This window comes from Conger conger, chromosome 16 (assembly GCF_963514075.1).
Source record: "Conger conger chromosome 16, fConCon1.1, whole genome shotgun sequence".
Lineage (NCBI taxonomy): Eukaryota > Metazoa > Chordata > Actinopteri > Anguilliformes > Congridae > Conger > Conger conger.
Genome location: NC_083775.1, coordinates 36,581,319 through 36,598,617, shown reverse-complemented (window position 1 = coordinate 36,598,617; position 17,299 = coordinate 36,581,319). Strand labels below are relative to the sequence as shown.

The window sequence follows — 17,299 nt, the reverse complement described above, 5'->3', positions numbered from 1 at the left end:
CAGAGAGACAAACAAGACATCCCGTCTCTGATTCCACAGCAGGAATACTAGCCCTAAAACTAAAATACACAAAACAACCTAAACAATCTAAGTCACTGACAAAGCAGGAATCCTTTAAAAAGAGATGGGAACCTATGAAACACAGAAACCTCTGATTCACCTGGCACCGCATGAATATTACAGAGATAGGAAGTGTACACAAAGCGACGGGGTTCTCAGTCACAGAGCCCCAAGCTTATCGGTGAGTTCACAAAGCCCTCATCTAAGGGGGGCGATACTCCAAGCAGAACAAGCTTAGAGCCATTGGATATCAGAGGTATGCACCACTATCAGCCACGAGGGGCATCAACTCCAAGACACTAACCTCAGTGTACTACATAATACAGACCTGCACTAAGTCGGAAAGAAAAAGCATAAGCCCCTTGTGTATGAGGCAAATGCAGACTTAACCTAACAACACAATCCGCCACGAGGGTCTCCTACAGATTCCTGAACTATCGGAGGTGTGCAAGACTCTTCTCTGACAGCGGTGTCTTGAGCCTTAGTGCTAAACACACATACACAACAACAGACATGAACAATGACAACAATGAAAACAATGAGTGTGAAAAGTGACCAAAAGAAACACCTCGCTATACCAAAGCAAATGCCATGCGGCTGTCAAACATAGAAACAGCACGCTACGGGACACACAGCAACGGCAAGAACAACTGTCACACACAGATTGGGGAAACATTGATTTATCCCTTACGTTTGATCAAAGTTGAAAAGAGTCTGAGCCAGTCTTAGCCACCGACAGAGGGCCTCAGTACTCCAAGGTCTACACTAACTCAGCCTAATGCTCCTTCCAAGGGTGCCAAAAAGGGTGCAATACACACAAAACCCCAACACTTATCTAAGACAGAAGGAAGCTACTCTCAATTCCCAGAGGAATCCTGTCTTACAACCGTTGTGTGTCTGCATTTGTGCAAAAACAAAATGTGCAGGTGAAAGTGTGCCAGACTCACTATTCAAAGGTGACGGAGAGTTGCTGCATGTTCAGCTCCCATAAACTCACAACAGGTAAATGAGAATCGTCAGTCACATACCTCACATAAATGGAGAATTCAACAAACAAGCGCGCCGATTCAATGAGAATAGGGAATTAAATAGAAAGACACGCAGCTGACTTTCATAGGCAATAAGACCACATGCGGCAAACAATTGGAATCAGTCGTCAGCATGAGGGAAGAGATTACCTAATCGCCGTTCATTGCAAAAGTTAAATGAATTACCAAATTGGTAGAAATGAAAAATGGCTCCCTAAAATCTGTTTTAATAGAAAAATATGCTTTTTAGATTATTCATGTGTCTGGACAAAAAGATATGCAAATGTTTTTCATTTGGAGAAATTTGGGGACACTTGAGAACATCTGGGTGCAGTTTTGGGAAAACTCTTGGGGATTTTGAATTCCTGTCAATATCTTAACCAAATTTTGCACACAAGTTGGCATCAACTGGGTCGGTCCTTTAGTTATAAATTGAGATATTCAGAGCTAAAATATAAAAATTAAGCCGTTTTGAAATTGCTTTGTATTTTAATGTCTTTTGTGTACACTGTATCGACATGCTCTGACATAAAGTTGTTCTGTCTCAAATTTCTGAATGGAACAATTGATTAATTGATGTAATCAAGCGTGTGTTTAGTAAATACGTTCATAGGACTAGTACAAATTAGGTGTAAATTGCCCTCTAGAGGGCCAAAGTGGAAAGGGTTAAAGCACCATATTCTCAGATGAATACAAAAAAAAATGAATGGAACAAATCTGGCACCTTTAGTTTCAGTCCGAGACAAGAAGATTTGGATGAAATCTATGTAGACCAAAGCCCGCTGGCGTGTGTCCATCTCTTCATATTTGTCATTGAGAGTCCACACTCTGAAATAGAAAAGGATGAGCTTACAAGCAGTCATGTGGGCAATATTTAAGATGCAGAAGAAGGAAAAAAAACAGTGTTAACTAAACATAGGCAAAAGTATGTTCGCTGATGGTGTATTTATCAATTATATCTAGGGACACCGGTTTATCTAGGGTTTTCTCAGCTGCAATTCAGTCATCCCACTGCAAGTCTCCTTGTACATCTGTTATCACACTGCCCCTCCCCCTAAATCGACATCAATTGCCACTACTTCAGCACAATGATTGACAGCAATTGATCTCCTACTGTCATTAATATAGATTTATTGTCTAACCTATAAGCTATATTTCTAAGCTTTCACAGTAAAGTCTGAAGCTTGCCCTCATGCTCATAAGAAGCACCATGCAGTGCATCTTAGACAATGCCTGAAACTGATTGTGATAGCTCCAAATACTTTGAAAGTCAGAAGGATACATGTGTGTTCAGCGGTTATAGTTCCAAATAACTTCTCCTAAAACTTCTCCCAACGTCTCTCTTCTTTTTCCATTTTTTCCCTGCACGTGTATTTCCCGATACATGATAACTTCTGTAAATAAGACAGCTTCGAAGTTCGGACTTCTTATCTGTCCATTATATTCGTTCAGATCAGTTTATTCCTCAGGTGAGAAATATGCTGCTCAAGTAGCCCAAGCTGCACTGCTATAGGCTCATTTTTGCATACACTGCCACTTTTGCGGGAATGGGTAAAGCTCTTTGTTAACAAAGCCCGTCTTTACTTGGCAAGTTGATAACCACTTTCCGAGTACCGGTTAAGCCCGAAATCAGTTGTTTGGTTTTGTTAAGCCAAGTTATACAAAGAAACCCTGGGTATGTTAAACTCCCTTCATAGTTCAGCCCCTGGTCTATTATATCAGCTATTCATTTTCATGAGGGTCACAATTGATCAACAACCACAATTAATCAGATGATTGAGACAATCCAATGCCTAGAGTGCCCCATGAGAATTCAGGTGCTACATAATTTTGGGTCACATGCCCAATATATTGGGGTCCCTGCTGATCTTATTGGAAATTGAGACAGACGCATATACACACACACACACACACACACACACACAAACACAAACACAAACACATGTTACATACATGACTTCGAAGGCCTGACAACTGAAGTTCTTGGCGCTCAGGCAGGACAGCAGGGATTCTGATATGAAGGGTAAGAATGGCTTCAGCTTCTTCTGGAAGATCTTGGTGATCAAAGATACATCTTCACTTGAATCAGTGATCCCTGCATCCAGGCTCTCGCTGATCACATCAAGAACCATTGAAGCAGAAGGCTCTCTCAGGCTGGGGGTCTACCACAGGGAAGAGAATTATACTCCAGTGACACTACATAAAAGGCCTTTGTTTGATAAAGAACCATGTCTGTCTCTTTGTGCACAGCTTTATGGATATAAACAAATGCTTGTATAATGAGTGCTAATCTATTCCAACAATGTGTTGTTTGGGATGAAACTAAAAAGTAATTATTGGCTCCATGGATATGGAGCAACTGATGATTCAGGCATGTTGCAGAATTTTAATCAGAAAAATGAACATCAGAGGAAGAGGTGCTTTCTTACCATGTTGGCGAACAGTAACAGAGCTTCATGCAGCACTCCGGAGACTTTGGTGAAGAGCAGTTTCCAGGTTTCTTTTGAATACGTCTTGTTGCCCATCAAATTACAGCTCAGAATCATGGCCACTTGTTCCGATGTTAGGTTTGTTGGCTGAAAAAAAAAGAATATTATCATAACACAAATTAAATCTGGAATGTGCTTAACAATAATCAAAAATAAAAGATGAAAACAATACAATAAAGAATGTGCTAACTGACTGTAGACAAGCGTAATGCAGCTACCGACTGTATGCAGGCATACTGTGGACAGGTGTAATGTGCTTACCGACTGTAGATGGGCGTAATGTGCTTACTGACTGCAGACAGGTGTAATGTGCTTACCGACTGTGGACAGGTGTAATGTGCTTCCTGACTGTAGATGGGCGTAATGTCCTTACCGACTGTACACAATCGTAACTTGTTTACCAACTATAGACAGCCATAATGTGTTGACAGACTGTCGAAAGATACAAAGATGTACTTACCGTTGACAGACAGGCGTAATGTCTCAGACTGTTGTTACACAGCATCATCGTGTTTGTGTAAGCACCACTGAGGGAAGAGGCCATGAATTACTAATCAGTTTTATTCCCTTTCTGACACCTGCTATTCAAGCATAATACCATGAACAATGGCCCAATATAACTCAAGTCAATTTATGCTTTCATATTTCCAAACTAATGTTCAACATGGAAAATGTCACAGATGCTTGGATTTCCAACAGAAAGTCACCATTTAGTATGTAGATTTCATATCATCCATCATTTCTAAATGGGGCTATTTTAAGAAGCCACAGGTACAATACACATTACTATGTGCTGCATATTGACAGTTGCATTGTATTTGAGCACATTTATATGGCAAGCAGTGTATAAGAAATAATGGTAACACTTTCCAATAAGGTTCCTTGAATTGGCATGAACTAATTAAGTTGTTAACCCCTTAAGTATCGCCCCCTTTTCTTGACACAAGCTTAAAAACTAATTACAAAATAAAATTAAACCCTTTTGGCTACAGGCATAATCGTGGTCTCTGCTGAAAGGTAACCCTTTGAGGTTTGTTTTCCGAGAGACAGAATTAATCAACATATTACCAAAACAAAGTTACAGAAGTTCAAACACAGTGAAAGTGGAAGCTTTATTTCTCACTGAAAACATTTTTTGTTTTTGACTGGATACAGATAGGGCGGCACGGATGGTGCAGTGGGTAGCACTGCCGCCTCACAGCAAGGAGGTCCTGGGTTCGAATCCCCGTCGGCCGGGGCCTCTCTGTGCGGAGTTTGCATGTTCTCCCCGTGTCTGCGTGGGTTTCCTCCGGGTACTCCGGTTTCCTCCCACAGTCCAAAGACATGCAGGTTAGGCCGATTGGAGAGTCTAAATTGCCCGTAGGCATGAGTGTGTGAGTGAATGGTGCGTGTGCCCTGCGATGGACTGGCGACCTGTCCAGGGTGTATTCCTGCCTTTCGCCCAATGTATGCTGGGATAGGCTCCAGCCCCCCTGCGACCCTGATCGGGATAAGCGGGTTCAGATAATGGATGGATGGATGGATGGATACAGATTAGCCATGTAGCTCTGGCTTGCTAATTTGGTTAATTAAGTTGAATTATAAAATGATCCAATGGTTTGCCAATGTTTAAATATTAATGGAACAAAGATGTTAGTTTGTCGTTAACACATGCATAAACTAATGCTTGTCTTAATGCCACATTCAGAGTAAAACTATAGTTTTTAAGCTTTCAAATGCAAGAAGTCAATGTGAAAGTAACACAATTGTGCATTGTTTGGAGGCTTGCCAACTTGTCACTGTTGACCAGTCACAAACAATCACATCAGCTGCGTTTGTGGCAACATTGTAATGTATTTGCTTTCATGGTCTGTATATTTTAATGTCAAGAGTAAATGTTCAGAGTAAAAATATACTTTTAAAGGGTTCAGAAGATGACAAGTTACAGCCCCAGAGTTTTGTTAGCCCAATGCAGTCTGCCAGCCTCACGTAACTACTGTCTTGCGAGGAAACTTTGAATCCGTTTTTCTCAAAAACATTGTTTGGTAGCACTCAAAATGCAATGGAAAACAACACCCTGAATATCCAGAGTAGAGAGATAACTTTGGTCTCGTTCTAAAGCTTACCTTCTCTTTTGAGTAGTTTCTAAAACTGACAATATGTTTAGAAAAGATCATCTGTCCATAATTAATTCACAACGACATTAGTTATTGCCAATTCATGAAAATTATTGTAAAGTGTCACCGAAAAAATAATTATATTATTATTATTATCATTATTGTTATTATGATCATCTACCCACCTGTTGGCTTCAGCACAGATTCGGCTCTCTGCAAAAACAAAAGTCTGTAAATTCATGCTATCTACATTACATTACAAGGCATTTAGCAGACACTCTTATCCAGAGCGTCGTACAATGAAGTGCAGATCAAACACAGGAACAAGTGTGAAGATGACGGTAGGAGTCGTAGTGTGACCATACAGATACAATCGGAACCCTTTAAGAATTCATCAACTTACAAACTAGCATACCACGGTTGGCAGCTAGAATACCCCAAGTACAACAATACAATACCAATACAAAACACAACAATATCTATATATAACTACATAAGTGCCATTATCGTCTATGGCATATACAGGGATAATCATGGTGGTAAGGTAGGGAGGGAAAGGTACATTTTTAATGAAACATACCATTTACTGGGGTCGTAGGACACTGAAAAAGAAAAACATAAGTTGTCATACACTGACACACTGCTGTTTTCAGAAAAATATCTTATATTAAATAAAATGTTGTGACTGGCAGTGGTGTCTTATAGGTAATGTTATGACTGGCAGTGGTGTCTTATAGGTAATGTTATGACTGGCAGTGGTGTCCTATAGATAATGTTCTGACTGGCAGTGGTGTTTTATGGGTATTGTTCTGACTGGCACTGGTGTTTCATAGGTAATGTTCTGACTGGCAGTGGTGTTTTATGGGTATTGTTCTGACTGGCACTGGTGTCTTATAAGTAATATTCTGATTGGCAGAATCTCACCCCTGGAATGATGTCATTTATTGAGCAATCTGGAGAAAAATGAAAAAACACAATTGGAAAATGTATTAACGTCTTATGTTAAGTTTATGTCTGTACAACTCCAATTGTCATTGGTATGAATGCAAAGTACTCACGCAGTAGAGCTATCTGTGCAATCTTGCCCCTGATTGGCATTCTTTGAGATTCAAATTCACTGGACTCAGATAGCGCTGCCTGGTCTATCCTGCGCAGTCTATAAAACATATAAAACAAAGGCAAACAAGGCAACCATTTTTATTCACTATCAAGAATGACTGAAGGATACATTATTGAAATTCTGAGATGTGTCAGCCAACTCACATGGTTTTGTAGAGGTCACAACTGAGGTTTGCCTGAGAGTGGAAAAAATGCAAAGTTATAGTGTGGTATTTATTAGTATGGTCATATATGGTCTTGTTTTCAGGCCATTTTCTCTTTGAGAAAAAAAACAGCTTGTTAAAAATGACACTTTTTGCAGTGCAAGCCTTTAAAACCAAACATGCAAGGCCTCATGCAAGAACCATCGTATTTTGGTTCACAGAACTCAGATCAAAGTAGGCGGTCCAGACCAAATATGAATCCAGATTCAGCAACTGCATTGCTTAATTCTCGGCTCAAATTATTTCAGCAACTTTAGTGGACTGTTTAGGAGGAATAAGAGAAAGTAAAACAATTTACTATAATGTTCTTCCATGAGGCCCAACGTCCTTAAGAAAAAAACATTCCTGATATTTTCTTGTTCTTCCAGGAATTCTCTTTCACGGGGAGCAGTGTAAATAGAAAACTAAACCCAGCTTGTCCCCTGCTGAGTGTGGGCACACAGAACATATGATGCAAATTTAAAATACATTTTCAAAAACATAAACCCTTACATATGAGAATATTACCTGTTGGGACAACATTGCAAACTCCTTGAGGAATTCTCTCTGCTTCGTGTCATTTGGTGATTCCATGAAGTGGTCAAACACTACATTGATGATGGTTTCTTTATCTGAAAGTGCAGGGTGGGGTGACACGACCAGCTCCGCTGTCTGTCGAGAGCTGAGAAGGTTCAGGGTCTCCAGCTGAGAGGAGTGCAGCAACAAGTCACTGATTTGGCCCAAACTTATTTAAATAGCATATTTTACAAAACATTTGTCACTATGCATCCCTGCTAAAAACAACAGCTCAAGCTAGGTTTTGAAACAGGTGGTAGCTGGTTGACCAGTTCAGACCAGCTCCCAGCTTGATATGGTTTGAGAAGCTCAAGCCATGCTTTGAAGGTGCTGGTAGCTGGTTGATCAGCACCAGCTCAGACACATTACAAGGTACATGGTTCATCAGTTCAATCCGAGCTAAGTCAGCATTTCTGTCGGACCAGTTTGGCCATGATGGTTGACCAGCTCATACCCAGCTCAATGTTTAAGCTGGTCATGCTGACATAGTTGGATTTTACAGCAGGGTTGGCAGCAGAGCCTGACATGAAGCGCAATAAAAGCAAGCCCCAAGGAGAAACTATGTGAAAGATGACAGTGATTTCTCTAACATGATTTATTTCTAAATGACTTTTTTCCACACAATGCAGCATCCAAAAGACTGCATGATATCAGGAGCAGTGTAAAGTACCATGGCTTACTGACACACATGAGTGGAGTTATGAATCAGTGCAACGTACTGGTTGGAAGTTTGGATTTAACATCAGGAGCTCCCGGAGAGGCACAAAGGCAGAATACGATTTGAAGTTCTTGTACAGCCAGGCCTCACTTCCATTAGTGCTGTCCACACAGGCAGGGTCTGAGGCAAGAATCCGCAAATAGACACTTTAACAGCGCCACCATTTTGGAATGCTGAAGGTACAACATCACATGATGTTTTGAAAAAGATCTTTACCTGAGGTGTGATTTCGGGTCAGGAAGGGGAGGATGAAATGTTTGAGCACCATGCGCTGTTGCATGTCGTCCATGTGAGGAAACTGGTAGCCGAATTCATTCACCCTGGGAAAAAAGACTGCAGTTAGTGACAGACCTCCATGAAGTCATGAGAATGACACTGATTCACTGCAGCAATGTATGATGGGAAATGACTCAGCACTTACACGTGGTGGTAGGTCTCGCAGGTGAAGTTCTTGCTGCTGAGACAGGACAGAAACTCCACTGACACAGAGGACATGAGAGTCCGCAGTTTTGGATGGAACAGGTGGTGGATGACTGGTACGGTCTGTAGCTGTTCCACGCTGAGTGTGTTGATTCTGAGTTCACCCACCACCTCCAGGACAGGCGGGCTCCTCAACTTGACAGACTGTGAAAGGTGAAAGCCGTTATTTTTGCCAGACTTTCGGGAGCACATCAGCCAAAGGCAAACTCACAGCACTGAGATGTTGTTACCCTGTTAGTGAGGATGGTGAGAGCTTCATTCAGGACTCCAGACGCCTTGGTGAGGAAGAGCTTCCAGGTCTGCTTGGGGTAGACCATGCCACCAGACACCTTACATGTTAGCAGGTCAGCTAGTTTTTCGCCAGTGAGTGACGCCAACTGAAGGAAATAATATGAAGACCATGAAATTAATGTCATTTATCTAAACCTTGAATACAAAGCCTTGCATAGAAATCTCAGAAAAAAAGGTTTACAAACTCATACCGATGAGCAAGCATATTCAGTGAGTGTAATATTGCAGAGCATTCCAGTCATCCCAGAGTCCAAGTCATCCTGTAGGCTCGAGCTGAATTCATTCAAGAACAAGCATGTCAGAAACAAAGCTTTATTTAATTATTATATCATCTGTCAAATAATTAATGCACACACAATGATTTTTGTATAAAGGATAGATTAAGAATGTTTTCCTTTAGTATTTGAATTGTACCCACTTGTGTACTCCAGAACAAATGCTGCTCTCTGTAAAAAGTCAGATAAATATATCAAAATAAACCTGGAATTCAAAAAGATGCATCAAACTGTGATAAACTGGGCTGACAAGTGTCATTAAGCCCAGATATATATTACATACAAAGTAATGTAAGAAAGTTTTTTTTTTTTTTTTTTTAAGCATGTGGACGGTAGAGAAACTCTCTCAGTGCGTACGAATACAGCCCTGTTGGACTGTGTGAAGCTTACCGTTCCATGGTGTGAATGGACACTGAAACAAGGAAAAACAAATGTGAGTAAAAGCTGCTTTTGTGAAAATCACACTTACTCTCCTGCTCATATACTCTCAAGCAGCAGTACCAAAATGTCAAATACAAAAAAAGGGAAATGTCAGTTGGCTTTAAATGGAAAACAAAGCTTTGGACATGCTACATTATTTTGGTGCAAGTATGTGAATGATCTGGATATGTTCATATTCATTATGAGAAGAACTTGGAACTTAGCTTTACCCTTTCATCAACTGGCATCGTCATGCAGTCTGTGCCAAATACAAAAAAAGAAACAGTGTCACACTGGAACAATCACATATAACTAAAATAAATATGTCAGGAGCCAGAACACTGAACCCAAGAGCAAGACCACAGAACTTAACATTAAAGACTTTATTAGTTCAGAGCAGTTCAAACAGGCAAGGGTCAGAGATTAGGCAGTTCAGAAACTAAAGTCCAGGCAAAGGTTCAGAAGACAGGAAAACGGGTACAACCACAAAAATCCAGAGAGTAGTTGATAATACAAGTGAAGGGTCAAAAACACACGGGCAGTCCAAACAAAAGCACAATCCAAAAACAAATACCAAAGCCAAACACCAAAGCCAAACAGAGTCCAAACACAACGGGTCAAATCAGAACAGAAGGATAAATCAAGAGGCGGAAGTCTAAGACAAAATGGGTCGTAACAGAAATCAATCAGAAATCAATGCTGGGGCAGATGGTCGGGACACATAACAATCTGGCAACAAATGACAGAAACAAAGGGGTTTAAATACACCACTAAACAAGCACAAAACGAGAAACAGGTGGAATCAATGACAGGAGACAGGAAGGAAGTATATATCAGGAGTGGGGAGATAGACACAGCACTAGATCTGACACACTTGACCTTTGCTGTAAAAAAAAACCTTGAAATAATTTCTGTCAACAATAATGTTTTCAAAGCAATGATCACTCAATGTCACTCAATCATATTGTATAACCAGGATGCTAATAATTTCCAGTTTGACCACATCGATTCGTAATACTGCTCTCAACAGAATCCTTCTGCACTAGTAAATCAGAAGTGTTAGTTTGCTAGTTAGCGACATTAGATAACAACAACTGAAGAATGCACACTACAGAACGGAATTGAAAGTAATTTGGCAACGATAATTGAAAATTGTTGAAAAAGCTGTGTTTAATGTTCTGGGTTATGGGGTTTTACAAAGAATTGGAAATGCAGTTTGTTCTGCGAATTTTACTTGTACTCACGTCTGGGTCCTGCTTGCATGAACACGTTAATGCTGGCCCAGATGACTGGCTCCTGACGTCCTGGCATTGAGGAGAGTGAGTGACGAAGCCTCTTGATTCTGAGCAAAAAGAGGAAAACAAACTGAAACAATGCCTGGTAAGGTCAACAGACCAATCACGCCAGGGAACACCATATTGCAGAAATGTGATCAAAGACAGAGACAAAGTAAGCCTGTGGTTGAACTCACATGGTTTGGATGGAGCTGCAGTTCAACGGTCTCTACAAACGGGAAAAAATAACTTCATGAGAACACGGTTTCATTTTTCTATCACCATTTATTTTAATGGTCATACGTGATCTTTTTAAGGGCTGTATGTGGCCTTGTTTCCCTGCTGAGCCTGGGCACACTGAACATATGATGCTAATTTAAAATACATTTTATAAAAACATAAACGCTTACACACAAGAATAGTACCTGTTGGGACAACATTGCAAACTCCCTGAGGAATTCTCTCTGCTTCATGTCATTCGGTGATTCCATGAAGTGGTCAAACACTGCAGTGATGATGGCTTCTTTATCTGAAAGTGCAGGGTGGGGCGACACGACCAGCTCCGCTGTCTGTCGAGGGCTGAGAAGGTTCAGGGTCTCCAGCTGAGAGGAGTGCAGCAACGAGTCACCGATTTGGCACAATAAAGTCAAACTTAGTTAAATTGCATGTTTTACAAAGCATTTATCACGATGCTTGGCAGCAGAACCTGGCATAAAGCCCCCTAAAAGCAGGCCATGGGCAAGAGCAGCAAGGACAAGATGACAGTGGTTGCATGCTCATGCTCTTGCATGATGAGTGATGTCTTTCTAAAAGATTGTTTATGTGCATTTCATGACCTTAGAATTATAAGGTCCTAACTAACATTTCGACCAAAACTAGTTAGTGTTGTGAATACGTCAAAGGTACTAAATACTGTATATGTGTGAATCTTTACACACATAATGAAAATAATGTTTAAAAGTGTGAAAAGATTTAAAAGGTTGTACCTGCTTGTAGCCCATTCACTTTGGTATCTGTGAAGCTAAATACCTCAAAACCACTCATAACACAGATAATTCTATAATTCCACGATTTCCACAATGCAGCATCCACGAGACTACTCTGCTACTGCGATCATGCAAAGTACCATGGCTTACTGACACACATGAATGGAATTATGAATCAGTGCAACATACCGGTTGGAAGTTTGGATTTAGCATCAGGAGCTCCCGGAGAGGCACAAAGGCAGAATACGATTTGAAGTTCTTGTACAGCCAGGCCTCACTTCCATTAGTGCTGTCCACACAGGCAGGGTCTGAGGCAAGAATCCGCAAATAGACACTTTAACAGCACCACCATTTTGGAATGCTGAAGGTACAACATCACATGATGTTTTGAAAAAGATCTTTACCTGAGGTGTGATTTCGGGTCAGGAAGCGGAGGATGAAATGTTTGAGCACCATGCGCTGTTGCATGTCGTCCATGTGAGGAAACTGGTAGCCAAATTCATTCACCCTGGGAAAAAAGATTGCAGTTAGCGACAGACCTCCATGAAGTCATGAGAATGACACTGATTCACTGCAGCAATGTATGATGGGAAATGACTCAGCACTTACACGTGGTGGTAGGTCTCGCAGGTGAAGTTCTTGCTGCTGAGACAGGACAGAAACTCCACTGACACAGAGGACATGAGAGTCCGCAGTTTTGGATGGAACAGGTGGTGGATGACTGGTACGGTCTGTAGCTGTTCCACACTGAGTGTGTTGATTCTGAGTTCACCCACCACCTCCAGGACAGGCGGGCTCCTCAACTTGACAGACTGTGAAAGGTGAAAGCCGTTATTTTTGCCAGACTTTCGGGAGCACATCAGCCAAAGGCAAACTCACAGCACTGAGATGTTGTTACCCTGTTAGTGAGGATGGTGAGAGCTTCATTCAGGACTCCAGAGGCCTTGGTGAGGAAGAGCTTCCAGGTTTGCTTGGGGTAGACCATGCCGCCAGACACCTTACATGTTAGCAGGTCAGCTAGTTTTTCGCCAGTGAGTGAGGCCAACTGAAGGAAATAATATGAAGACCATGAAATTAATGTCATTTATCTAAACCTTGAATACAAAGCCTTGCATAGAAATCTCAGGAAAAAGGTTTACAAACTCATACCGATGAGCAAGCATATTCAGTGAGTGTAATATTGCAGAGCATTCCAGTCATCCCAGAGTTCAAGTCATCCTGTAGGCTCGAGCTGAATTCATTCAAGAACAAGCATGTCAGAAACAAAGCTTTATTTAATTATTATATCATCTGTCAAATAATTAATGCACACACAATGATTTTTGTATAAAGGATAGATTAAGAATGTTTTCCTTTAGTATTTGAATTGTACCCACTTGTGTACTCCAGAACAAATGCTGCTCTCTGTAAAAAGTCAGATAAATATATCAAAATAAACCTGGAATTCAAAAAGATGCATCAAACTGTGATAAACTGGGCTGACAGGTGTCATTAAGCCCAGATATATATTACATACAAAGTAATGTAAGAAAGTATTTTTTTTTTTTTTTAAGCATGTGGACGGTAGAGAAACTCTCTCAGTGCGTACGAATACAGCCCTGTTGGACTGTGTGAAGCTTACCGTTCCATGGTGTGAATGGACACTGAAACAAGGAAAAACAAATGTGAGTAAAAGCTGCTTTTGTGAAAATCACACTTACTCTCCTGCTCATATACTCTCAAGCAGCAGTACCAAAATGTCAAATACAAAAAATGGGAAATGTCAGTTGGCTTTAAATGGAAAACAAAGCTTTGGACATGCTACATTATTTTGGTGCAAGTATGTGAATGATCTGGATATGTTCATATTCATTATGAGAAGAACTTGGAACTTAGCATTACCCTTTCATCAACTGGCATCGTCATGCAGTCTGTGCCAAATACAAAAAAAGAAACAGTGTCACACTGGAACAATCACATATAACTAAAATAAATATGTCAGGAGCCAGAACACTGAACCCAAGAGCAAGACCACAGAACTTAACATTAAAGACTTTATTAGTTCAGAGCAGTTCAAACAGGCAAGGGTCAGAGATTAGGCAGTTCAGAAACTAAAGTCCAGGCAAAGGTTCAGAAGACAGGAAAACGGGTACAACCACGAAAATCCAGAGAGTAGTTGATAATGCAAGTGAAGGGTCAAAAACACACGGGCAGTCCAAACAAAAGCACAATCCAAAAACAAATACCAAAGCCAAACACCAAAGCCAAACAGAGTCCAAACACAACGGGTCAAATCAGAACAGAAGGATAAATCAAGAGGCGGAAGTCTAAGACAAAATGGGTCGTAACAGAAATCAATCATAAATCAATGCTGGGGCATATGGTCGGGACACATAACAATCTGGCAACAAAAGACAGAAACAAAGGGGTTTAAATACACCACTAAACAAGCACAAAACGAGAAACAGGTGGAATCAATGACAGGAGACAGGAAGGAAGTATATATCAGGAGTGGGGAGATAGACACAGCACTAGATCTGACACACTTGACCTTTGCTGTAAAAAAAACCCCCTGAAATAATTTCTGTCAACAATAATGTTTTCAAAGCAATGATCACTCAATGTCACTAAATCATATTGTATAACCAGGACGCTAATAATTTCCAGTTTGACCACATCGATTCGTAATACTGCTCTCAACAGAATCCTTCTGCACTAGTAAATCAGAAGTGTTAGTTTGCTAGTTAGCGACATTAGATAACAACAACTGAAAAATGCACACTACAGAACGGAATTGAAAGTAATTTGGCAACGATAATTGAAAATTGTTGAAAAAGCTGTGTTTAATGTTCTGGGTTATGGGGTTTTACAAAGAATTGGAAATGCAGTTTGTTCTGCGAATTTTACATGTACTCACGTCTGGGTCCTGCTTGCATGAACACGTTAATGCTGGCCCAGATGACTGGCTCCTGACGTCCTGGCATTGAGGACAGTGAGTGACGAAGCCTCTTGATTCTGAGCAAGAAGAGGAAAATGAACTGAAACAATGCCTGGTAAGGTCAACAGACCAATCACGCCAGGAAACACCATATTGCAGCAATGTGATCAAAGACAGAGACAAAGTAAGCCTGTGGTTGAACTCACATGGTTTGGATGGAGCTGCAGTTCAACGGTCTCTACAAACGGGAAAAAATAACTTCATGAGAACACGGTTTCATTTTTCTATCACCATTTATTTTAATGGTCATACGTGATCTTTTTAAGGGCTGTATGTGGCCTTGTTTCCCTGCTGAGCCTGGGCACACTGAACATATGATGCTAATTTAAAATACATTTTATAAAAACATAAAACGCTTACACACAAGAATATTACCTGTTGGGACAACATTGCAAACTCCCTGAGGAATTCTCTCTGCTTCATGTCATTCGGTGATTCCATGAAGTGGTCAAACACTGCAGTGATGATGGCTTCTTTATCTGAAAGTGCAGGGTGGGGCGACACGACCAGCTCCGCTGTCTGTCGAGGGCTGAGAAGGTTCAGGGTCTCCAGCTGAGAGGAGTGCAGCAACGAGTCACCGATTTGGCACAATAAAGTCAAACTTAGTTAAATTGCATGTTTTACAAAGCATTTATCACTATGCTTGGCAGCAGAACCTGGCATAAAGCCCCCTAAAAGCAAGCCATGGGCAAGAGCAGCAAGGACAAGATGACAGTGGTTGCATGCTAATGCTCTTGCATGATGAGTGATGTCTTTCTAAAAGATTGTTTATGTGCATTTCATGACCTTAGAATTATAAGGTTCTAACTGACATTTTTGACCAAAACTAGTTAGTGTTGTGGTACTAAATACTGTATATGTGTGAATCTTTACACACATAATGAAAATAATGTTTAAAAGTATGAAAATATTTAAAAGGTTGTACCTGCTTGTAGCCCATTCACTTTGGTATCTGTGAAGCTAGATACCTCAAAACCACTCATAACACAGATAATATAATTCCAAGATTTCCACAATGCAGCATCCACGAGACTACTCTGTTACTGCAATCATGCAAAGTACCATGGCTTACTGACACACATGAATGGAATTATGAATCAGTGCAACATACCGGTTGGAAGTTTGGATTTAGCATCAGGAGCTCCCGGAGAGGCACAAAGGCAGAATACGATTTGAAGTTCTTGTACAGCCAGGCCTCACTTCCATTAGTGCTGTCCACACAGGCAGGGTCTGAGGCAAGAATCCGCAAATAGACACTTTAACAGCGCCACCATTTTGGAATGCTGAAGGTACAACATCACATGATGTTTTGAAAAAGATCTTTACCTGAGGTGTGATTTCGGGTCAGGAAGGGGAGGATGAAATGTTTGAGCACCATGCGCTGTTGCATCTCGTCCATGTGAGGAAACTGGTAGCCGAATTCATTCACCCTGGGAAAAAAGACTGCAGTTAGTGACAGACCTCCAGGAAGTCATGAGAATGACACTGATTCACTGCAGCAATGTATGATGGGAAATGACTCAGCACTTACACGTGGTGGTAGGTCTCGCAGGTGAAGTTCTTGCTGCTGAGACAGGACAGAAACTCCACTGACACAGAGGACATGAGAGTCCGCAGTTTTGGATGGAACAGGTGGTGGATGACTGGTACGGTCTGTAGCTGTTCCACGCTGAGTGTGTTGATTCTGAGTTCACCCACCACCTCCAGGACGGGCAGGCTCCTCAACTTGACGGACTGTGAAAGGTGAAAGCCGTTATTTTTGCCAGACTTTCGGGAGCACATCAGCCAAAGGCAAACTCACAGCACTGAGATGTTGTTACCCTGTTAGTGAGGATGGTGAGAGCTTCATTCAGGACTCCAGACGCCTTGGTGAGGAAGAGCTTCCAGGTCTGCTTGGGGTAGACCATGCCACCAGATACCTTACATGTGAGCAGGTCAGCTAGTTTTTCGCCAGTGAGTGAGGCCAACTGAAGGAAATAATATGAAGACCATGAAATTAATGTCATTTATCTAAACCTTGAATACAAAGCCTTGCATAGAAATCTCAGAAAAAAAGGTTTACAAACTCATACCGATGAGCAAGCATATTCAGTGAGTGTAATATTGCAGAGCATTCCAGTCATCCCAGAGTCCAAGTAGTCCTGCAGCTTAGAGCTGTATTCATTTAAGAACAATCATGTTAGATAGATATAACATAGCTGTAAAGATAGATTTAGAATGTATTTCTTTTTCTTGAATATTTTAAAATACCCACTTGTGTACTCCAGAACAAATGCCGCTCTCTGTAAAAAGTCAGATAAATATATCAAAATAAAACCGGAATTTTAA

General features: G+C 41.0%; 2 protein-coding genes across 2 annotated transcripts in view; both read right to left on the bottom strand.

Annotated features, from left to right (window-relative positions):
- Positions 1-9,269, bottom strand: part of LOC133114199 (uncharacterized) — a 67,217-nt gene extending 57,948 nt beyond the window's left edge. Inside the window, exons 1-15 of the mRNA XM_061223367.1 lie at positions 9,231-9,269; positions 8,979-9,125; positions 8,690-8,892; positions 8,485-8,588; positions 8,270-8,388; positions 7,503-7,679; positions 6,937-6,968; positions 6,732-6,829; positions 6,598-6,626; positions 6,254-6,275; positions 5,859-5,886; positions 4,038-4,104; positions 3,518-3,664; positions 3,042-3,250; positions 1,813-1,916 (exon numbers count right to left, since the gene is read on the bottom strand). Coding sequence (XP_061079351.1) covers positions 1,813-1,916; positions 3,042-3,250; positions 3,518-3,664; positions 4,038-4,104; positions 5,859-5,886; positions 6,254-6,275; positions 6,598-6,626; positions 6,732-6,829; positions 6,937-6,968; positions 7,503-7,679; positions 8,270-8,388; positions 8,485-8,588; positions 8,690-8,892; positions 8,979-9,065 — 1,426 coding nt within the window. The 5' untranslated portion in view covers positions 9,066-9,125; positions 9,231-9,269. The remainder of the gene's footprint in view (positions 1-1,812; positions 1,917-3,041; positions 3,251-3,517; positions 3,665-4,037; positions 4,105-5,858; positions 5,887-6,253; positions 6,276-6,597; positions 6,627-6,731; positions 6,830-6,936; positions 6,969-7,502; positions 7,680-8,269; positions 8,389-8,484; positions 8,589-8,689; positions 8,893-8,978; positions 9,126-9,230) is intronic.
- Positions 9,270-9,660: 391 nt separating this feature from the next.
- LOC133114198 (uncharacterized) overlaps positions 9,661-17,299 on the bottom strand; it is a 117,337-nt gene continuing 109,698 nt past the window's right edge. Inside the window, exons 183-204 of the mRNA XM_061223366.1 lie at positions 17,226-17,253; positions 17,044-17,125; positions 16,792-16,938; positions 16,503-16,705; positions 16,298-16,401; positions 16,083-16,201; positions 15,347-15,523; positions 15,118-15,149; positions 14,891-14,988; positions 13,876-13,904; positions 13,616-13,637; positions 13,371-13,398; positions 13,144-13,225; positions 12,893-13,039; positions 12,604-12,806; positions 12,399-12,502; positions 12,184-12,302; positions 11,434-11,610; positions 11,206-11,237; positions 10,979-11,076; positions 9,965-9,993; positions 9,661-9,726 (exon numbers count right to left, since the gene is read on the bottom strand). Of these exons, the coding sequence (XP_061079350.1) occupies positions 9,661-9,726; positions 9,965-9,993; positions 10,979-11,076; positions 11,206-11,237; positions 11,434-11,610; positions 12,184-12,302; positions 12,399-12,502; positions 12,604-12,806; positions 12,893-13,039; positions 13,144-13,225; positions 13,371-13,398; positions 13,616-13,637; positions 13,876-13,904; positions 14,891-14,988; positions 15,118-15,149; positions 15,347-15,523; positions 16,083-16,201; positions 16,298-16,401; positions 16,503-16,705; positions 16,792-16,938; positions 17,044-17,125; positions 17,226-17,253 (2,126 nt within the window). The remainder of the gene's footprint in view (positions 9,727-9,964; positions 9,994-10,978; positions 11,077-11,205; positions 11,238-11,433; positions 11,611-12,183; positions 12,303-12,398; positions 12,503-12,603; positions 12,807-12,892; positions 13,040-13,143; positions 13,226-13,370; positions 13,399-13,615; positions 13,638-13,875; positions 13,905-14,890; positions 14,989-15,117; positions 15,150-15,346; positions 15,524-16,082; positions 16,202-16,297; positions 16,402-16,502; positions 16,706-16,791; positions 16,939-17,043; positions 17,126-17,225; positions 17,254-17,299) is intronic.